The sequence below is a fragment of the Metopolophium dirhodum genome, chromosome 9 (genome assembly GCF_019925205.1).
Source record: "Metopolophium dirhodum isolate CAU chromosome 9, ASM1992520v1, whole genome shotgun sequence".
Classification (NCBI taxonomy): domain Eukaryota; kingdom Metazoa; phylum Arthropoda; class Insecta; order Hemiptera; family Aphididae; genus Metopolophium; species Metopolophium dirhodum.
Genome location: NC_083568.1, coordinates 14353779 through 14378873, shown reverse-complemented (window position 1 = coordinate 14378873; position 25095 = coordinate 14353779). Strand labels below are relative to the sequence as shown.

At 28.3% G+C, this 25095-nt stretch overlaps 2 protein-coding genes and 1 long non-coding RNA gene across 52 annotated transcripts in view; 1 reads left to right on the top strand and 2 right to left on the bottom strand.

Annotated features, from left to right (window-relative positions):
- LOC132951710 (longitudinals lacking protein-like) overlaps nt 1-25095 on the top strand; it is a 208869-nt gene that overhangs the window by 14677 nt on the left and 169097 nt on the right. The window lies entirely within an intron of this gene.
- Nucleotides 2531-6581, bottom strand: LOC132951718 (longitudinals lacking protein). The gene is made up of 2 exons (XM_061023645.1): nt 5789-6581; nt 2531-5093 (listed from the first exon to the last, which is right to left on the bottom strand). Exons 1-2 carry the CDS (start codon nt 6029-6031, stop codon nt 4827-4829), a joined length of 510 nt encoding a protein of 169 aa, XP_060879628.1. The 5' UTR covers nt 6032-6581; the 3' UTR covers nt 2531-4826.
- Nucleotides 8263-12240, bottom strand: LOC132951724 (uncharacterized). Its single transcript, XR_009665395.1, has 3 exons — nt 11574-12240; nt 10159-10237; nt 8263-8402 (listed from the first exon to the last, which is right to left on the bottom strand). It is a non-coding gene; the product is annotated as an uncharacterized LOC132951724 (long non-coding RNA).

Genomic DNA, 25095 nt, shown 5'->3' with positions numbered 1-25095 from the left:
TCCTAGGAAAACAATTCTGGTGCCGTCCTTGAGTCTATATAAGAATGAATCTTATAACTATGAACAACTCAAAGATGGCAAACCTATGTCAACAGTAATTTACCTTTTTGTAATACTTTTTCGCTGTTTGATCCATAAATATTGAATTTAATAGAATTTTAGTTTATTTCTGTAATTCAAATCTTAATCAGATACAGACTGCAGCCACATTATGGTTTGGTATACCTACTAAATACTTATATAACATTAAAATTATTATGCCATTTCAAGTTATATTATTGTTAAAAATACTTATCTATACCTAAAATAAAAATATAATAAATAAAACAAAAAATTTAAATAACGTTAAAAAATATAATAACGATAAACAGCGTTTGAAAGTACAATAACGATCAACATTAAAATTGCATAATGCTAAAATATCTGAAAATTTAAAAACGAGATATTTTTTTTTAAATTTAAGCCCTACTATAAAGTCACAATAATATTATCAAATATACTTAGTAATATTATAGGCTGACAGACCATCTGCGCTATATCATTGAATTATAACACCGTCCAATACAGCGACCCAATTTTTAGGACGCTACCCATACATTTGCTGTCTTCGTCTTACCATACGCACGATATAGCAAATTGTCGTTCACAAGTTTCAATAGTGTGCTGTTAGTTTTGATACTAGAGTGAGTTGACCTATTATAAAACTTTTAGGTAAGAACATTACCTGTGCTTAAGCGTTGCCGATTTTTCGAAATTTTCATTTCCAAGCAATATATGGGTATGTGAAATATCAAAAATTAAAAATGCTTATATCTCGCTTGAAAATTAAAATATCGAATAAAAGCCAACGCTTAATCCCAGATAATTTTATTATCTAAAAAATTGATAATAGGTAAAATCACTCTAATATTAAAACTAACAGCACACTATTGAAACTAGTGAACGAAAATTTGCCATGTCGTACGTGTGTAAGACGGAGACAACAAATGCATGGGTAGCATCCTCTTAAGAAATTCAGTACAATTTTTCTTTTCATCTCTAACATTTAAAAATTTAATTCCTCATAAGTCATGTTTTTCTACACTAAAAAAAAAAATGTTAACCGGAAAGTTACGCTATTTTTCGATTTTTATTAATTATTAAATTTGATTATTTTATACATAGCTTACACATAGTCTCCTCTAAGAAATGTATTCATATATACTATGCAATGATTTATCATTGACCTCAAATTTAACATATCCAGTACATGACATTCTGACAACTACTTCACAGCAGAGCGGTACCTACTTGTCTACCTTTTTAATGTTGTTGTAATTAAAAAATGAATAACTGTATGGACGTGATTTTTCACCGAATATATGTAATATATTTTTTATTTATTTATGAATATAACAAAATATAGTGCAACAAGATGGTTTATTGAATTAAACTTGATATTAATACATTTGGTAAACTACAATTTGTCAGATCTGATCTGAAACTGTTAATGTATTATTTATTTATAGGTATGAACAAATTTGTTCAGTTTATTCAACGAGTTCCAAATGTTTATATTGACGCAATTATTCTCCCAGTACTAAGACATTTGAAGTGTATTATACTGCATAATTATTTGGCAGGATTAAATCAATTTACCTATAGTAAATTCATAATTTCATAAAACACAATCAATTATATTCAGAAACTAATATATTTAATATAGTTTTCTTTAAATGACAAGTGGTTTTTTTTTTTTATAAATTTGTTTTTAAATTACAACATATTGCATTATACTACATTTACACTTTATCAAAACTAAGCATCTAAATTTAGTGCACAAAACATATACACATATTTTCTATATAAATAATATATTTGATCTCGTAAATAATAATGATAAAAAAAATGTAAATAAAGGTTAGGTATATAATCGTACAATGAAGAAAATTCAATAATACTGCTCGCGTGTTTATGATGTGTTGTGTGCTTACAAAACAAATTAAAAATATTTAACACTGTATGCATACAAAAAACGCTTATTGCAAGTATTTATGCTTAAACATAAAATTGTTGTATATAATATTCTACTTGGAAGGAAAATACCTTTGGAAACATTGTGAGTGCTAGTAACTTATTAATTAAATGCAAAACATCAGGTACATAAAGATTTACATATTTTAAGATGTTTGAACAAAATAATTCTCTACCAAAATGAACACTATTTGTATGATTAAAATAAAATTATAAAAAGGTAAAATGCATAGTTTGTCTAAAAAATAGGAACTATGTAGAAAAAAAATTAAAATTAAATGTTATTTTATGATCTTATGTACTGAGGTGGTGGGGGTGGTATAGACTTTGTTATCACAAAATAAAGTAAAAAATGAAGAAAAAAAAAAATTTAAACATTTTAAGAATTTATCCATTTACATTATATACATATCTTACATAACAACATTGTGGTTGAACCATATTAATTATTTAGAATTTGTTTGTACTTTAAGTTGATAATTATTAAAAGTTATACTTGTACCTTCAATGATTGCGATTTTTCAAAAAAAAAAAACAAACAATAATTTGGGGTTCAATAATTCTAACACAAATTTGTTAAATGGGCTTAGATATTAAAATTATTTGCTACATAAAGTTATTGCCTTTTGTCTAAGTCTCATGTCCAACTAGGTTACATATATATTGCTTTGAATATGACATTGAACTATAGCGCACACAATTCTATCTAGCGTTTATTTTTATAAGCAAAACTTAATATCATAATATTGTTTCTAGATAAATATCTCCCATTTCCTCCATAGTAGGAATTACATAACATATATTTTTGGTATTAGGAACAATATTACCACCGGAAAAATAAAACTTATGTAAGGTTCTAAATCATATAGGCAAGTCTAGTAAAATAATGTATAGCTACACGAAAAAGAACCCCTGTATAAACTAACTAGATGAATATTATTATACCCTACAAATTACATTAAAATTATTAATTTGAATAAATTCCTGCAATCGCATATTTGTACTTCAAGTGTTGGTTTAGTCTTGATGGCTTAATATCTAATGCAATAAGTGATGTAATAATAATAAATAATAGTTTAAAAAATAAACAGTAATATTGTACATTTTGTTTTTTAAAGCTATTAATGAGGTAGACAAATGTACTACAAAAAATAAAATTACAAAAAATAATAATAGTAATAATAATATGTTAATTTATATATATATAATATATATATACATAACTAATATATGAATATGTAAATAAATATTAAAAAAGTAACTAGGAACAAGACGTATAACTTTTTTTTTATACATAGTTACATTTTATAAAATAGGAAAAATTGCACTCATTAACGGAATAAACTACTCGTAGTAATATGAGGTGGATTTTTTTTATAGATTTTACATTCAGACAGTATGTTTCTTATTGCTAATAATTAAACTTTTATAAATTATTGTATTATATAATATTTAATAATATATATATTTATATATATCTTTGGAGATCTTAGGTCAAGAGAGCAACATTGCATTTTTAAAATGAAATAATTATTATTTGTATATTCTTTGGAAAGTAATGTTATGTATTTTATTTTATTACTGCATTTAAAGAGATAATATACCACCCAGTATGAGTCTCATTGAACCGTTTTTAATTGTTTAAAACCAGGAAATATTTATTAAAATAGTAAGTCACGGGTAGCCAAGTGTAAGGCACATTTTTGTAAACGGTTTAGTTAACAGTACATAAATATCTTAGTAGTTTGAGATAGGTAACTTTGGTAAAAATAATGGCATATTATAAACTATTTTTTAAACATATTGTATTATAATACTAAAACAAAATACTACAATCATTAAGGAAAAATTATATTTATGTTAATTATATCTATCATTTGTACTTAAAAAAAACTTTGGTATGAATAAAATTATAATAAATGATTACATGGACAAGGCATGTAGTACCAATGTGTCATTAATTACGCAACCCTCAAAAATATTAAATGGTCACATAATTTATTTGTTATTGTTTGGAAACTCAGATATGCAGACATTTTGGTCCATAAAATAAATTGTTATCAAGAGTGTATATACTCTTATGTTAAACGAACACATATTTTGTACTGTTTTTTCTTCTAATATATTATATACAATAGATTTGATTTGGGTGATTCATTTTCATCTGTGAATTTCAGTGCCAAAAGGTACGGGTCGAATGTTTTACGTTTTTACATAATTTTGGTAAGAAAAGCACATCAGTCGTTTGCATTATATATTAATTAGAGATTAATACCGTATACGTAAATTGATATTATAAGAAATTAGTTACTCAAGTATCAGAAAACATAAAATTTATTAATAAGGAAATTATAAGGAGTATATGTAAATATGAAAAATAACACCCTGTTTTCATGATACTCCAATATATGGGATAAAAAATAAGTTATTAAATGAAAATTAATAATTTTTATAAAGAAAAATAAATCTTATCAATAATAAAGTAACTAAAAGGGTAGTTTTTGAATGTATTATTAATATTAGAGTTGTTTTTATTAATTAATAATTTATCAATTAACAATTCATCAATTAACCTAAAATTACTCAACAAAGTAAAAAAAAAATATTAGTTTAAGAAATATAATTTAAGCAAATGAGTTTTATAACCAGCCTTTTGAATCTATTTTATATATTTTGGTTTATGTATTGAGATAAATTGGAATATTTCTATTGTTTATGTCCTTTGGAAATGTATTAAAAGTTATGACTCTGGGAGGATGGCACTATCATCTCTCTAAATGTTTATCAGACCAATGTTGTTTTACTAATATAATTCAATAAGTCCTATTAAGTTCTCCGTGATCGTTGTGTTTCTTTTTTATATGCACTTGCAGGTTACCTTTCTGATGTGTTTTGAGCGGGCAGTATGGGCACTGGAAGGCTGGTTCTTTTCCACATTCAAGACGTTTGTGTAGACTTAAGCTGGTTTTAGAGCGATACCTTTTATCACAGTCGGGGCATTGAAATATAGGTTCCTTGTCCCTATTATGTCTCCTGTGTCTTCCATAGCCATCATGACCAGATGCATCTGAACCAGAATCCTATGAGAAATATTTTGTTAGAAAAACTATTTTGCCATCATCATTATGCATATACAGTGATTTTTTAAGCATGCTCACCCCCATTTTTTCCTTTAATAAAACATTTATTCAAATTTCTTATATTTTTTTACTACTTAAGGAGTGTCCATACAACTTTTAATTTTAAAATGAAAACCCCTTACTGACTTAATTAAAACTAAATGTAATATTTATTATACTCAGATCGTTTTTACAAATTATTTATATTGATAAATGAAAAGTAAATACTCTGTCTAACTATTTCAAATCGTCTAAGACTCCATATCTACTTAACCCATTATCATAGTTATATAATACTTAGTATACACACTAATAAAACTCAAAAACTAATCGCTCTAATTTTGATTTAGTTACATCAAAATTCTCAAAAAAATATATCTAAATGTACAGGTGGTGGGTGGGGTTTCCTATTTAAAGACAGAAGTTTAAATTGTCACAGGATCATCCTTAAGTGGTACAAAAAAAAAATCTCAAGGATTCAAAAATATGGTCTTCAAGTGTATTTAAGAATTTCAAAAACCAGAATTTAAATATATATACATATTATTAAAGCATAAAAGTAGAGCGAGCCGCTTAAAAAATCACCCTGTATATATATTTTTTTTAAACATAGTTTGGTTACTTGATATAATATCAATAATATAAAAGTATTTTACCTGCATATCATAAAAATTTTGATTCATCAATGCTGGAATGCCAACAGATGCTGGGGCAATCTTCTCAAAATATCTTTGCGATATTGACAATGCATTGGTTGTGGTCCATGTTTTTGGCTGTTGCAGTTGTTGTGGTGTCTGTTGCTGATTATTCAAGTATTTAATTACACTTGACAAATGATGATAATTGATGTTGGTCAGATGATTATTCACCACACGCTGTGTGGCAGTAATTGTGGCCATTTCATCGCCTGTAACTGCAACCACCAGTTGTTAATACAAGGGGCAGAGATGATAGAAGAAGCTAAAGACATGCTCAGGTGCGAAACAAGAGCGTGCGAAAAGTATAAGCCAATTTCACAATAACTACTAGTAAGATTACTGCAAATACTACTTCACTACTAATACCAAAACCTACCAGTTAAAATAAAAAAAGTACATATATAATTTTATTTTTCAGATAGGTAAGATAGTAATTTATCTATTTTAAAAATATTATATAAGTTGAATAATAGTTTCTGTCATTATTGAACATTTAATTCTTCATTTGATTTTTTTAAAAGTTAGATCCAGCGCTGTAAAAATATTTAATACTCTAAAAGTAAAACTATGACATGATGAGAAAAAAAATATACAAAAAGATCAATTGATGTAAAAATATATCGTTTTTAACTACACCTGTCTATAGATAAGTAAAGAAACGATTGTTTAATGTACATTATGAGTGGAATAATGATTTATTATTTTGATGATAATGCTGTTGACCTACTGACGGTTTCGCTTGCATAACACCTGCAAAAAAAAAGTGAATTAGTACATGTTTTAATTAAAAGAAAAAGGTACATAGGAATCATTATTAATATTCATAATAAATAAAAATAAATTATATATAACAATTAAAATATATATTTACATGTTTCAGGTAAATGTAACGAAATAATTGTTCAAGTAAAATTTGAATACTAATCAAAAGAATAATTTGAAATTTGTAAGTACAATCTATAAAGAAAAAAACTTACAAAACCACCAAAATTATAATTTGTTTCAGGCTAACAAAAAAATAACCCAACAATTATATTACTTAAATAAAAATTTAATTACACATTTTATCAAATAAATAAAATACCATTAAAAACTAATCCATAATACTTTGGGTCATTTGTATAATACAAGACATATAACTAACAAGTAATTTGTCATCTTAATACTGTTATAAAATAAAACATTTTTCTTAAGTAGAAAAAAAATACATCAACAATTTTACAAAATAAAGATTTGTATACAATAGTGTTTGTTTTAAGTAAATATTTCAAGTTTAAGATTACTTGTATATGTATAATCTTAATTGGGACGGGAACGAGATTACAATTAAAAAAATATATCTCAACTTGTTCTATTAGCTTAATTATCACTTGGAAGACTCAATTTCATTTGTTTTGGTTTGCTAATACTATAGAATCATTTAATACTTTTCTAAAAATAATAATAATAATAATAATAATAAAAAAAATAAAATTATAATAATAATAATAATAAAAAAAAAAACAAATACCTAAAATATAAATGTATTAATGAATTTGAAAAGAAAACTAATTTCGAAAAAATATATATTTATAATTTAACAAAATTAAAATTGAATATGTACAAGCAAAATTGCTGAAAAAAATAATATAGATATAAATATATGCATTGCACGTTTATTGCAAATGGGTATTAAATATAATTGCAATTCAATTATGAAATAGGTAACGGTTTAAGTCTAGTGGGGGACGAAAGAAGTGGGCATTTCTTGGTCATATCAAAAGAGGTAGATAAAACTGGTTAATGTATGTAATTTAAGTATGAATATACTACAGTATTTTTTATATTATACATTTTAACAAAAAAAACTAACAATTACAAATATGGGTAAAATTATTGTTAATATTATCAGTCAAGATTTATCATATGAGCATTAACGATTATTAAGAACACTCAATAATTTTGCATTTTATTTTTAATAAAAACTACAATGAGAGGGTAGGGAGGTATTGTGATAGGATATGACCATAGAAATTTAATAAATATAAATTTTATAAAAATTCAAATAAGTAGTAGCATGTGCCTAAAAAGACATGTAAAATTAAATTAAAACAAAAATACTGAGGGAAAAAATTGTCTTAATCGCTTTGGACATGTTGTGCTTTGACATGTGCCTGTACAACAGCTTGCGATTGTTCCTCGTATTGGGTAGGGTGTTTTTTCTTAATATGTATGACCATATTGCCTTTTTGGTGACATTTTTGTGGACAAAAGGGACAATGGAACATAGGTTCCTTACCGCATTCTAGCCGCCTATGCATAGCTAAGCCACGACTATATTTATATCGTTTTCCACAAGTTGGACACACCCATCGTGCTTCTTCAGGTGATCGGTTTGATGAATTTCGTATTCGCTTACCACCAGAACCACTGCTAGGTGTTGTTCGTATAGTAATGGTACCAGGATCTAGGTGATGAGGAAATAAGCCAGGTATTTCTTCTGTATCTTGAGATAACCATTCTTTTGTATGCAAACCAGTGAATTTGTAGTATTCGGTAAGTATTAAACGTCTCTGGTAGTCGATCAATTCAGCTATAAATACATAGCAAATATTATAATTATAACATGTACAATAGATATATTAATTACAGTACCCAAAACCTGGAGTAAATGATGGTAAGCTTGGAGAAGAAATGGAATCATTTTAATTGCCTTAAGAGATTTGAATAGAGGAAATTGAATAAATGAAAAATGTTAATCCAGCACCTACATTGTTTTATTTTGAATGAACACCGATTGAAGCATATTAATAATAAGCGTACCCGCCTAATGAAATTATTTTTGTTAGTTTAATAAAAGCTTACAAATTCACATCTTATGTGGATACTGTAAGGATGCAATTTCCACAATAAAATGTATTGAAATTTGTATGTTTAATGTAAATTTATTATTATTATTTATTCTTTACAATTTAATAATGTTAGTTGGTTAGAATTATATGTATATAATTTTTTTTTCTTAAAAAGCTCAAGAATTCAATAGCTTATGTCTGTTTCACACATAGTAAACATTACCTGGAGTACTTTAGTGTTAATGTTGTATACTTGCTATTCCTAGTATGAATACTTCAAAATTATATTTAATTTGTTGATTTCACATCTAGGTTTTAAATAATGGATTTATAATACTTAGATTTAAAAATTTTTTTCTATTATGCAATGTTTCCAAATAAATATCATTCATAATATTATATACAATTTTCTAGTTAAAAATATAATTATTTTAAAATACATTTAACATAATTAAAAATCATACCTATTACAAAAACAAAGATTTAAATTATTGAATTTCCAATAAATATTCCACACAACATATTAAACAAATTAATATTTTGATATATTTTATGCTGTAGAAACTAAAATTGTAAAAGAAATCAGGGCCGGCTCATGCAAAAATAGTGAACTAGGCAAAATCCAATTTTGCTGCCCCTAACAATATAATATTATCAGTATTTGGAAAATACCGCCCTCTTACTAAAGTGGTGCTTAAGTGCCGCCCTAGGCGTGGGCCTATGTCGCCTACCCCTTGAGCCGGGCCTGAGAGAAATCTAAATGTCCAGTAATTTATTGTTGATAATGTTTATATATTATTTTTACATTTATCTATCAAGTTAAGATCACCTTGTTTAAACAAAATATGTTTCATCAATACCAAAACACAACATAATATGTGTTAAATGTATTTATGAAATGCTTACCGCAACACATATTTTAATGTATTATAATTACTTAGATACATATTATACTCTACATTGTTTCATATTATACACTTTTTAGACATTAAAATATTATCCTAAGCCGGGTCCTAAGCATATTTACTTTATATAAATAAAATATTTAGGTATACTTAATTTAATTAAACAATATATGGGCAGTGAATTTATGAAGTGTATTAAAATTAATACGATTTACAATCATAACACAAATTAATATTTTGCAATACTTATATAAATATAAGTGTACTACTTTTCTATTATGTTTTTTTAATATACTTATTTTGAAATTAATTGTATATTTCTACTTAAGTTAATATGTATATGGTTTATTTTATTTTGATGAAAATTTTACTTGTTTCTTTTGTGTAACTCATAATTTCTTTACGAATATTATTCTACTTATAAACCAATTTATTTTCTATTTATGTTTGGATGAATAATTCAAAACAATAATAATCATTTATTTTCATAATAAGACTTATCACTAATCAGTAACCATTATCAGTTTTAAAAATATAAAACCAAAAGTAAATTAGGTCAATAAATAATATAGGGCATACAACTAAAACTTACTTCTTTAAATAATCATTATCCTTGTATCAGTACCGTTTTTTTCAACAAATAAACTAAATACTCATCAACTTATGACAATCTGTAAAAAATAAAATTGAATTGTTTTAAATTACTATTCACATAATCATATAACAAATCAATTTATTTATATTACTAACCCACCAGGTAGATACTTATTTCACACATTTTGGAATAGAAAACATTTAAATTAGTGTTGCAAAGATTCTGAAGCAATAATAATCAGTGAAACCAGAAAAATTAGAAATAAAAAAATATATTAAAACTGTTATTCAGCCAAATTAACTTTGTTAAAAAGATAATGAATAATTTAATGGGTAGAATATAATTGCGTATGTTGTAATTTTTACCTGCTCAAATTGTGTACAATACTGCCATGGTTCATATAATCTTTGAGGCAGATCCAGAAATCAAAACAAATTTTGGTCAAATTACTTATGACAGCTAGCCTAAGATTCAGCAACACATACTAAATTAAAATAGGTGAACAAGTGATAATTTGTTAATATTAAATGACATTCAATGGTTGATCTCTCTTAAACTAAAGTTAAGTAAGACAATTAAAAACATTTGTACAAAGAGCGGGAGATGAATTCATACGTTTCTCAGCAATGTTAGATTGCTGGAGATAGTCATAACTGTATTTTAGGAAATCAATAAATAATAGGCAGGTATCTTATAAACTCAAGAGTTAAAGAAAGGCGTTTATATATGATCATCTCTTAATTGCTTTGCGTTACTGTATTTTACTTCTACTAGTAATTCAGTAGAACCTAGGTACCTACTACTGAATTACATATAACATATTTGCTTTGTAATAATCATTAATTTAATTTCCATAAGTTTTTTTAATAAAAATAATTTTTGTAATAGGTAAGTAGGTAAAAAAAATATCACCAAATTCATAAACTGAATGTATTTAAAACAAAAATATGATTACAATTATAAAATATTACTACCCATATTTCCCATGATAATTTAAATGTGTGTACCTACATAATCATTAACTCTGCCTAAAGGAAAGTAGTTGGTGGCGATTACATAAAGTTCACCAAAGAAAACTCCTTGAAGAAATATTATTTCAAGTAATGAAATGACGAGGAGTATATAATTAAAGTAAGAAACATGACTGATGTGGTCTACTAAAACAAAAATGCCATACAATTGGGTAGGTACTTAATAATATACCTATGTGGCTCGAACAGCTAGAGTTATGATAAGAAGATATTCTTTCAGTGTGATCGTGCCAACACATGGGGCACCCACGGATGTATTGGCCATCGAAACGATAGACTGCAGTGTCATTTTCAACCAAATTGAGTACCACTTGGATCATATCTAACAGCGAAACTGCCTAAACTGTGTATATAGAATGAGTGAACTTTCGTTTTGTTTACCTGGTGTGAAGTCAACGGAGAGACGATAATGACGTCGTCCTGACTCAAATGTTTTTTTGCTGAACGGGCTCCACGGAAAACGCTATTTACCAACATCGTCCAGAACTTGCGGCTATCTGAGCAGACCAGGAAACGAGAGCGGGTACGGTTAGCGACGTTCCGCAATGCCGTATAGAGCCGTCTTATTGTTATTTGTTGTTGTTAAAGCCGTCGCCGTCGTCATCCACATCAATTTTTCGGTCGTTTTCGCCCCCGTCGAATCGATGACGGGGGGTTCGTGTTCGTCGCCGTTTTCGGTCACCGTCTTCCGTACGTTTGTTTGTTTACACATCGTGTGCGTGTCGAGTATGCGTGCGTGCGTGCGTGCGTGCGTGCGCCTTTTCCTGCCATTAGTTCCGGTTCCGTAAATATTTTCGTGTATCGGTCGTCGTCGTCGTCGTCGTTGAGCGGCGGCCGGAGGCAGTGAAGGCGGCCGCGGCGGAAGAGGTGGTGGCGGTGCGGCGGCGGTTGACGGACAACCGCAACCAGAGGGGGAGAACCCCCCCGCGAAAAATTTTATCGACCGTCGACAGAAAAAATTCACTCTCCTTATCAACAACAACAACCGAACGACATGCGAAAACGGAAAAATCAATAAAAGGCCGTCGCCGCGTTGACGACGACGCGCTTGCCCCCCCCCCCCCCCCCACACGCGCGCGCACGACAACACGGGCACTTACGGCCCTCGGCTGTGTAACCGCCGCTGCACCGACGTCGTCGGTCGTACACACACTCGTCAGTCGTGGTCGTCGTAAAACCACACACACGCATTTCGAGTTCGGAGAAATCGGTGAGTGAAGAAATAAAAAAAACCGAAACGGAATTACGGTAAAAAAAAAATTATTAAAAAATACACTCGCACACGGACGGACGGTCTTATCACGCTCAGATAATAACATTAGCCGGACGGAACGTACACACAAAATACCGATAATACCGTTTTACATATTATTATTATTATTGTTACATAAAATAATGTTATTTTTGTTGTTGTTGTTGTTTTAGTCGTCGTCAATGTTGTTGATATCGTTTCCGAAGACGATAATAATAGTGATACGCGTCTCAATTATTTAAGAAATACGCGTAGAACGGCGGCAAGTCACGGTGAACCGAAACGACGAACACAATTAAATAATATTAATTAATATGAATTAAATATAATATCATAGTTAAGTCGACGGCGACAGATGCGGCGTCGGCGGTGACGATCAGTCGACGACGGCACGCGCGCGTTTATTGAGACTGTGGCGTGTAGTCGTCGGTGTCGCGCGGCGGTAAAAAAAATACGGAGTGGTAAAAAACAATAATAATAATAATAACCGAGGCACTAGCGCGGTGAAGGGGAAAATTCTGATCGATGGGTCGTTGTTGTGGTGGGTAAAAAATTCACTGTGCCAACACGGGAAAAAAAAAATTAAATTTCATTCACCGCGACCGTGGCCCGTAAGGCAGCTAAGTAGTCGCCGTCATATATTATTATTATTATAGTTGTTTTTATTTATTCCACCGCGGCCCCCCCGGCGCAACGCTTTTCACTTGCGGTGTGCAGGGGGAGCAGTGGCGGCGCGCACAGGTGCGCCAGTGCAGGCGCAGGTGTGGACGGGATACCGTCGGGAATTACCGTGCAACGGTCGCGGTGACACGGTAAAAACCGTGTGCACGGCTATCTGCGCGCTTACAATATTATTTTTGTATATTACCCGTTTTTTTTCCGTCATTCTTTTCGGCGGCGCGTCGGTGGTTACTAGATTTTCGTATTCGGTTTTTTTCGGCTCTCTCGACCCTCTCAAACCCTCCGCCCCGCCACTACGAGTAGTACGAGTACACACACTCGCGTGCTTCCCGTAACCCGTTCGTTCTTTCTCACTCTTTCCCTCCACCCCCGTCCACCATAATGCGACCGTTTCTCGACAATTTTCTCGCTCGCTCGCCCGCCACGGCTACCACCACCGGACACGCGGTCGACCGTGTTAATATTCCACCGCCGTGGGAACCGTTGGCCGGACGAAAAAACAAGCCGTTCTACGACGTTTCTTTCTTTCTTGTTATTCTATTATTATTATTATTATTTTTTTTTTTAATTACACGATTTACACGTACTTACCTTCGGATCGATTTCGATTGAAAATTATATGATTTTCGTTTCATCCGTTTGTGTATTATAATAAACTAACACTTGATATTTATACATATTATTACACATAAATTATAGCTAACCGCGCATTTTTTACACTTATATATAAATCAGTAAAAATATTTTCGTTTTTAATACGTATAACAGCAAAGGGAAATAAGATCGTTCACATTGTAGGTCATTGTACTACTTGCGAGTTGTTTATATAGCTCTACAGCAGTGATATATAATAATATAAGTGTGTTAAAAACCTAAAAATGTGTAAAAATGTATAATATATAATTGGACAAGCGAGAAAAATTATGTTATAAAATATTTATAAGTAGTAGGAAAATCAATGGGTTAGCTAGGTGTCATCAGGTCATCTCGTTGTTGATAGGTATAATATTTTATAATAAGTAATAATATATTATATTATTATCGCGTTTTTTTAAAAAGATCACCACCAGTTGTAGGTATTGATTTTTATTTTATTTTTTTCAGGTAAAAATAAAAATTATATGGATTCATTCAATTTTAAACAACACCGTTTCCTTGACAATGTTTTTATTTTTTCAAAACATTGGTAGTAAAAAGTTTATTAGGTGCTTTTTTATATTATAAAATAAAATGTATGTTTATTCAACTTAATGATAATCTAAAATACAGGCATATTATACCTACAAATTACAAACACGATTTATTACAGTAGTATAAAACTCTGAACTCGGAGACCTACTAAAATTATGAGAAAATGTGTTGTTACTCCTTTTTTTGACTTGAAGTTACACCATTAATTACTACTGAAAACAACAATAAATTGTTTCTTGTCTTTGTATCCCTAGTAATTTTGTAATAATTTATTTAATAGTCCGGACTATAATATGTCCATATTATATTGTGTTGGAAATTTTTAATTTCAATTAACTTTATATGGGCTGCTTATAATATAGAGTATATAGATGTATAAGAAGGTCAAGGATACCTACTTTTTTCTGTAAAAATAATACAATTAAAAACGTTAATCTTTATAATTTTTATAAATATTGTAAATTTGTTTTAAATTTCATTTTTTTACTAGAACTGTTTAAATAAATATAATGTTTTTAAGTTCAAGCAGTAGGTTACACTACACTGGTTAGAGAAAACACCTACAACGAAAACTAACAACTGTAATTAAAATTATAATGTTGAATATTGTATTTTTTTTGTTCATTATTTAAATGAAACCATTTTTTATAATAATTATTTCCATTTTGATATTTTGGCAGGAATTAAGTAAGTAGTTACCTAATTATCTTAAAAAATAATAAAAAAAAATCATGAATTAAAGAATTTAAATAGCAACTCAAGAACTAGTATAGTAAGTTATAATAATTTTAAAAAACAAAATTTCGCTTTTTGTTGAGTATGTTTGCATAGTTTATAAAATTATAAGTTCAACAAGTTGAGAATAAAGATTCTACTGACAAATTAAATATACTACATAAAGGAATAATTGTTTAGCTAATTAGCTCACATAGCAGGGCATTGAATACTATACAAAATAAATCATAATACATTAATGTATTATTTGGTCTAAAATAAAATAAATAATAAAAAATAATACATTGCGTCAATTAATTTTGTATAGGACATAAGACGTAGGTATACTCGTTATCTTTATATTACTTGCCTATAATGATTTTATCTTAGAATTTTTTTTAATTTTTAATGGATTGATAAATTTACTTCTGCGCTAAATAATAATTTTTATAGTTATGCATGTAGATAATAATATGTAACCCTCAGCTTAAAAATGTTATATACATTACATTTAACACGTTTTGGCGAGTTCCGCATTGTAGATTTATTATTGTTGGTTATATTATTATGTAAAACAATTTTTACTGTAAACGTTTGTATAATTATTTTATAAATTACTATCAAGTTTAAGTAGGTATTGTTTAAAAAATTACGTTAAGTGAAAAAACACCACTTATAAGTTGATTAAAAAAAATTAAGATAAACAAAATTTATAAAACTGATACCAAACACATTTTTTATACTTGGTTTCAATTTCGTTTTCTTGTAATTGCTATTTTTCTTTTTTGCTTTTAACTTTACTATCATGGAGTATTTTGTGAAAAAAATAACATGCATATTCTTTTTGCCGGATATAACTTTATAAGTACAGTAATTTATTGTAACTGTACAATATAAACAAGATATAAACGTATTTTAGTTATAAATTATAATACACATTTAATACTGGTTGTACTGTTGTAACTATGATGTGCATATATTACATTACATTACACACAAAATATTATATAGGACCCCATCTCGTATATAAGCGTATTGCGCGTATAATATTATCATGTATTTATACGTGTGATGTAGTAATGAAATAGACTATAATAATAAATACTTTATTACTTAATAGCTATACCTATACCGGCTATACCTTAATGTATATATTATATTCATCTAGATATATTATCCAACATACTTTCGTGGGAAATTCGTCAGTATCACTGAGTCTAAAACTAAACAAAACTGGTCCTTATCATTATTCACATTTCACACTAGTTTCGTTCACAAAACGATACAACTATGCAGAATATTCAATATACTATTATACAGATATTATGTGTACGGTGTATACCTACCCACTACCCGTGTTGAACTGTGTATAGTGTATAATGTATATATGTGTGCGTATAGTGCGTGCTGTCTATCTATAATAGTGTAGTAGTGTACTGAATGTGTGTGAGCGTGTTCAGAAAGTTGGCTTCATAAATCAGGTTGAAATAGTACTGTTAATATGGATATAGTGCAAACCACGTATGAATTTTTAAATATTTTCTTTGTATTCAGATATTTTAAGTTTTTAAATTCACATTTTTTTTTTGGTTTATGGAGTTCAACATTGTACTCATATCTAATAACTAATTTTTTTTTTAACTTAATTTTTTAATTAAATATTTTAGATTCTGAATGGAGCGATGAATGTATTGGTCTTACAGTGATTATGTATGTTTTGTTGTGTTATATTTATATTGTTATTACTTATTATTAATACGATAGCTGGTAAGTTGAATTAATATTATAAAATTACAAGAAAATAACTAAAATCGTTATTCTTGGTTATTTAATATATATAATTTCGTCCAAATTTGAACATAAAATAGGTAACTATAAAAAAAACTGTGTTTTTATATTTTTGAGACTTTTTGGTTACAGAATATACTATTTACGTGGAACCTTGTAAATTTTCAATCCTTAGCTACAAAAGTTGAACATTTTATTCATTTTTAACTACAAAATCATTTTAGATTCTGAGCGGAGCGATGAATGTATTAATTACAATGATGTGTTTTTCTTTTGTGTCATCACCGTTTGGGGTAGTAAAACTGCTTTGATTTTCTTCAACAGTATCTATTGTATTCTTGTTCGATGGGAAAGTGAATGTAGTTGGTGCATTGGGGAGGTCAAAATTTAAAATTCCCAATAGTTTTCAAAAGCATAAGGAAAAACAAAATAAAAATTATGAAAAAACGGGAAATTTTACGAAAAATCGGTTTTTGACAATATCGATTTTGGTTTTTGTTGTAACTCTAAAAGTTTATAAATACTTTTAAAATGTATGCATGAAATAAATAGTCATTGTAATATTGGATGACAATTGACATTAAATATTAATGCATTATGTGTATATATAGTAGGTATATAATATACATTATGTTTAGCCATATTGCTATATAGGTATCTGGTACACCATAACAATATACGTCATAACTCATAATATTATACTTCTATAAAATGTATTTGAATATTTTATATATAATGCGTCTATTGTCCATTTAGTATATTATATATTTATAAATATATATACTTAAGTAAATATTCAATATTTTATTCTCAATGATCATAATTCATTATACATAATATATTTAATATGTATACCTACCTACTTCATAGCAACTGAATAATTTTCTTATCACGATGACGGTTACTGAAAAAATAACTATATTTCACATTTGAGTACATTTCCAAATAGCAAATACTATAAAATCTAAAATTTAGGTACGTATAACTCATCAATTGTAAGTTAGTTTAACAAGTATGAATTGAGTAAATACTTAAAAATGCACTTAAATAAAAAGTCTAGACAATGCATATTCTCAATATGTCATTTGATATTTATTTAAATTTATAGCTATAGGTAGTTACAGATAAAAAATAAATAGCTAATAAAGGTAAGTATACTTGAGAAAATGTTGTATATATAGGTACAACATTTTCACAGACATATTGCGTAAATACAATCATCTGTCCGTTTAGACAATATTATATAAAATGTCTTAAAAGTTAGAACTTCATAATAAATATATATCTAACTGTGTATTTGTGAGTACGAAGTTTGTTTTGTAAATATACAGTTGAAAAATACTACTTTGAAAAGTGTGTTCGATAGTTATTAGCTTAAAAACTATATTAAAATAATAAAATGTAATAGGTACATGATGATAAGGACAACAATATGCATGCGCCCCTGTGGCTCACCCATATACATGTAGTATAGCGTAACCCAACGTATGAAGGACGTCCACTTTTTCTTACTTACCTACTCCTTAAACTCTAAAACACGTAGCCTATATATGTACTTAATACGTAGGTACCTTTTTAATATCAATTCATATGTTATGCTAATATAAGTATTATACCTACTTGTATTACTTATAATATATAATATATATACTTGAATAATAGTACTTAGACACTTAGTAAAATCTTCTTATTTGAATATGTTCTTAAATTTGTATGAAATATTCAAAATAATGGAAACGATAAAGAAAATAGGTAATACAATTAAAGTTGTATTTTGTATTTTGTAAAATTTAAATTTAATAAAAACAAATTTATAATATTTTATTTGATTGTTTTTGAATAGTTAATTATTTATATTACTAGTTACCACTTATTATACTTACTAATAACTATACTAATCATAAATCATATTTCATAATATATATTATATTTAATTATTACCTACCCTATAAAAAAACTTCCACATAAATCTGCAAGTATCTGAAGAATCCAAGCACTTTGAACTATATACATTTAACTGACTAAATAAAAAATCAGGAGACTCAAATCAAGACAACCCTGGATATTTTACCAACTTTTAATTCCGAATTAGGTATTATAGTTGTATGCAATATCTAATATCTATTATGTATAATAGACCATATACTTAAATAGAGACTGCTGCAGTGCTACTTGCCAACCTAGAACTACCATAAGATCGAATTACAAGATTCGAGGAACTAAAGCGAAATTTGTGCTTTTTAAATTATTCTTAATTCGATAATTTGTGAACTACAAACACTAAAAACAATGAAATAAGTAAATAATATATTTATTTCTAATAACATATTATACGATTATGATGTAGGCTTGCAGTTTGTTGAAATATTTATACGTACCTACTTATGTGAATAAAGATTATTTAAAATTTTCATTATTTAGGCTTTATATTATAATAATAGAAAATATTTCATTAGCAGATTAGATTATCTACATGACTACATAACTTATAATTTAATTGTGTTTTACTGATAACCAATACGGCAATACCAATATTCTAGGTTGTAGAAAACAATCATACATAATAATATTACATTTAACAATTACCTAGGAAGTAGTTTATTTTTTTAATTTTTATAAGTTAATTTATAGGACTATATGAATCACAAAATGCAAAAAGGGCAATTGTCCACATTTCATAAATTGTTCTGGAGAGACAAAAAACTTAATGTCTATAGAAAAAATTGAAGAAAGAAATTGAAAAATTGACATTATATAGGCATTTTATAATGTAGGTACCTGTAAACTGAGCATGTGCCTCGTTTGCACAGAACGATGTATTTATCAAACCTAAACAAAAATCAATAAAAATGTGATTTTATGAAAATTATGGACATGTGCCCTTTTTGCATTTAGTGATTAAATTATATTGTATAAGGATCTATGTATAAATGTATAATACACTACCAGCGGTAGATTGGCTAAACATTTCGGCTCGGGATATTCCGTGAGGCAGACCCACCGCTCACCCATTATAATATTATTATAATAATTAAAAATAATTTTCATTTTTTTAGGAATTCTCATATTTATAATTTAATATAATATACGTTTAACATGTGAGTACGTAACTTTTGTTCATGATCACCCGAATTAGTAATTACTAATTACCAACTATACTCTATTCACATTAAGAAGGAACCTCGGCGGCCGATTTGTGCGCAGGGGCGTGGCTTAACCACATACATGGTTGATCGGTGAGGGTGACAAACTGCAGGTGTTGCCTGCCCCCGTGCGACGAAAACTGGTCGCCGCCGAGGTTCCTTCTTAATGTGAATAGAGTATAGATTCACTTTCCTACCAGAAAAGATGTTGAAATAGAAAAACCAAGCATTTTTACTGCCTCAAAAAGTAGTCACTACTTACCTATATAGGTATTAGGTACCTATTATCGTATTAAAGACTTGAGGTACCTAGTAAGTAGTAACTATGGTAAGGTAGGTTACCATGTTTTGATTTTCGATATTTAGCCATTTAGGATAATAAAATAATATTTAGTTATGTAGGATGTACCTACTTTTGTACATATATAACGTACCTATATAACTTATAGATTTTATATCTTTGTGTAACATTTATTTATGTCGAGTGTCCGAGTATTGTCTATAAATTCTGTGCATAATAATAATAACATGCTGATTACTGAATATAAATGAAATATGAATTGACATGGTATAATAAAATGTGCAGTAATTAATATGCACGTAGTACGTATTATTGATAATGTGATATTTTGTCATTTTGATGTTAATTAGGAAATAGGGGTGTTCTTTGATAAGAACTCAACTACGAAAGTCTGTATACCTATACAATATACATATTTTATGATACATGATACCTATACATAAGTACCTGATACCTATATTCTTATTTCTAAATTATTATTAAAGTTAAATGGTCCGAAACTTGAAAGACCGGAAAACATTCAAAATAAGTATTTTGAAATATGCTATTATACGTTTCTAAATTATAACATGTCCCTACCAATGTTTATACAGGTATAGCTGTATAGGTGTACATTTTTCAAACAACATTCCAATTCATTTATTATCAGCGTATATGGTTCACTATCTGTAATATTTAATTATGATTTTTAGTGATAATTTTTATCATATATTGTCAATTATCATATTAATATTATAATTTATTAATACATTTTGCTATTTTTACACACAATGAAAGTATTATTATTTTGTCAATTTTAATGTTTACATATAGCCGTGTAAGGTGTTTAATGCGGTCAAGTATTGCTCAAATATCATGCTTTAATTTTTAAGATAAAAATAAAAGGACACTAGCTGCTATATAATAAATATATTATATAGTATAATATATACAATATAATTACATGAATTTATTTATGTATACCTATATTTATTATAGGCTATGCATAATATGTACTCATGTATATTTTTTTAATATTTTTAAACAAAATTATAAAGTGTAATAAATAATAATATATTCAATATAGGTGTAAGACCTTCAAATATTTGGCCGCTAATCGTCATCATTGGCACACATTTTTAAATTACCTGAAAAAAATATACTTATAGTGCCACACCACATATAATTTACATTTTATATTTTTACGTATACCTGGACGGCTGTATCTATAGATATACGAGGTAAACGATATACCTACTTATAGCAATATAGATGCAACTGAGATTTCAATTTTTTTGGGGCTGCCAACTCTTTTGCTGGTTTCTAAAAATGTTGTTACTAAAAAGTAAAAATCATTAACGCAACTTAATAGATTCATAGAACAACTATACGGGCGAGCGTGTGCACACACTTTTATACTACACTTTATACTATTTACTATTTAGAAATGTAGTATACATTATGTATTATAGTCTATATAATACTCTATATGTCTATATTATGTCTATAGACATAATTTCCGTCCGTGGGCAAGTGACAAATCATTGAAAATCCCCACTGGGACATTCCTCATACTTGGATTTTGGGGATGGTAGTAGGTATTTATTATTATAAATTATGTCCATTGTCTTATAATAAATTAAACAACTATTGTTTATACCTATAAGCTATAGTATTAATCATTGTATTGTCATTCATTTATTTCTTGATTTAATTACGTAGGTAGGTATAACAGGTAGGTACCTACATTTTTATATTTTTTATGATACTTAATTGATAAGTATAATGTCTATGAAGTTATATCGAGTATTTGAGTAGTATATGTACATCTACTATCCAATCAGTATATATATATATATTTCATAATTCCCTTTTAGATTTTATGAATTTCCAAGGTTCATAACTTCACTAAAATAGATTGTTAACAAGGCAATATCACATAAACTCGGAAAAATTATTTAAATTAAAATAATAAAGGCATGAATGTGAATTGCCAACATAATAGGGTATGTATACATTATTTTATAATCACTCAATTGTGATTTGTAAAAAAAGAATTATTGCAGTGAGGGTACTGAGTACTACCGACTATAGTAACTATAATGAGTTGCGAGCGTTGAGCACTAATTTTTACATTTTCCTGGCCTGTCTAGTCAGAAGTCTGTTGCGTGTGGCTATATATTATTGTAAATTGTAATATAATAGTACACGTAGTGTTGTGCACAATCAACTTATCTTTGTAGCCCTAGACCCTGATAAAAATGTAAGTCCGTATAATAAATGTATAATATTTAAATATTTAATTGACATTTTAGTGGCATATTTACGTGATGGGTGGGTGTCGTATACTCGTATCCCCCCATGAGCTTTTTTTCCATAATTAGTACTTGATAGGTACACACTACTACACTAGTATTGCTGTATAGGCATGTATGAACTCAAAATAAGTGTATTAACATGTATTAACAGTAAGCAGTATAACACTATGCGTCTGTGCAGTTTAAATTACTCACCACTGTAGTACCTTTTAGTATCATAATATATAAAAATAACAAAAAGAAAAAACGAATTCCTATGCTGGCTGCTAACTATGTCATTAATAAAAATAACATATTATTATAGTATTATATAGGTTATTTTCAATACAAAAGTCAAAAATAAAGTTAACATAGTGTCTTGTAAATAATATTATTTATCATGTAGGTACTTACATGGATTCATAGAATATTAGAATAGGCATAGATTATTGTTAACGTGAAATACGTAGTAGTGGTCTGTGACAACTAAAATATTAAATAATAATATAATATTATGCACATTTTCTTTATTTATTTCATTGTTTATTATACTGTCGTGATTTGTGCTATTGATGTATCTATAGTTTAACATGTAATTTAATGTTTACAAAGTTACAACTATAAGTTATGATAGGTAGATATACAAATGTCCAATTCATTATAGTAACTAAATATTTTTTTAGGGTAATATTCTGCATATTTTACAAAAATGCCCCCCCCCTCCTTCGCAACCAAAATACTCAACCAAATTACGCCAGTGACGAATTTCGATTTATATTTAAAAATTACATATATTCCTACATGCAATTTTCGCAATGGTAGTACCTAGAAAACATACCTACGTAAGTCGGTACGTATTAATAATATGCGTATGTCTGAAATCTGAATACTCATGTACAGCTGTTTGGAAAAACTATATTGTTGGTTCTAGCGTTAGTGTTGAAATATTAAAAAAAAAATCTATTGCAATGTACAATTACTATTTATTATTGTGAGTGCGCACAATATGGTATATATTATATACACAGTGGCGTACGCAGGATTTTTAAATGGTGGGGTAATGGTTGAAAATTAATAATAACAATTTTATTTTTATTTTGTCCAGTCTAAAAATTTTAGACGTTTAACCGTTAAAGTAAGGTATTTGCAAGAGTTTGCACAACTTCAATTTCTCAACTTATCTAGTAGAAAAAATGCTCTGATCATCAACTAGAATCTAGTTACTAGATGGATGTTTTTGGTAGAAAATTGGATCTATACTCTGTTCGACTGTTCAAGTTAAGAAACGTAACCGACTTGTGCTCAGTCGCGTGGCAATACTACACGGCGCGCGGGTACCTATACAGATAATTGACTGGGTGGGGTCGACAAATCAGTCACAAATGGGTGTTACTGTCATCTGAGTGTCATGACTGTGGATCGACAAAAACTGGTCACCGCTGACTATGTTTCTTAACTTGAACAGAGTACAGTTGGTACTTTTGGGGAGTTGAAGTTGAAAATTCTCAGTACTGTTTAAAATAATTAAGATAAAAAAAAATTAAAATTTGTTCAAATTTTGATATGATAATTAAAAAAAAATTTGGTAACCTCAGCCCGATAGCCCCCCCCCCCCCTTGCGTACGCCGCTGGATATGCAAGATTATGGATGATGCCGCAGAAGCGTGTTTAACGAGGTGCAAAGGGGGCATTTGCCCCCGGCGGAAAAATTTGAAAATAATTCATAGGCGGCATTCGTATACTAATTTTTTTATACATTTTTTGGTTTTTTCGTAAAAAATTAATTTTTTTATTAGTGATTAAATACGTTATAAATTTAACGTTAAAAGATTTAAGTATTACATGAAATATATTTTTATAATAATAAAACTTATTTACTTAATACAGTCGAAACTCTACGGACGAGGATATTGCTGTAATGCTATCCACAGTTATTGTAGTAAACAGAAATAATATGTATCAACACTATTAACTATAAATAGTTGATAGTTCTCCCTAATATCATACATTCATAATATTAAATATATATTATGATAGGTATTGGCTTACCCGCATTATTGTGAATTCATAAAAATAATTAGAAACAACGAAAGCGGGCAACTTCTCAATATCCAGTAGTAGTTAATTATAAATTTATTTTTAAAAATAGTTTACATATAAATTATAAGTATATTACAGAATTATCACTATATTATTATAGTGCTCATTTGTAAGTGGGTTGTAGACAGACTTGGTTGTATGCTGTCAAGTGTACAAGTGTAATTTTATTTTATATATTTGAAAATAATGTCTTCAAAAAGGGTAAAATTAGGTGGCGCTGAATTAAAAAAAGAGCAAAAATAAAACAGTTAAAATCAGAAGAGTTAAAACGAAAAATTACTACATTTCAAACTTTTTTTACGCCATCAGTGGTAAGTACTGTCTTATACGAATAATTATTATTAATTAGTTATACTATTTAGCCACAATACATCAGTGGCGTCATTTCAGTTTTCAATAGAGGGGGGCAAAGGTTTAGACCGGCCCGAATGGGTAAGAAAAAACCGCAAAAATATTA

What these genes read in the sequence shown, in the direction of transcription:
- LOC132951718 (XM_061023645.1), bottom strand. Translation starts at nt 6,031, where the DNA reads ATGGCCACAATTACTGCCACACAGCGTGTGGTGAATAATCATCTGACC. An exon ending in AAAATTTTTATGATATGCAG is followed by an intron (nt 5,094 to 5,788) that starts GTAAAATACTTT and finishes TATTTCTCATAG; the next exon opens with GATTCTGGTTCAGATGCATC.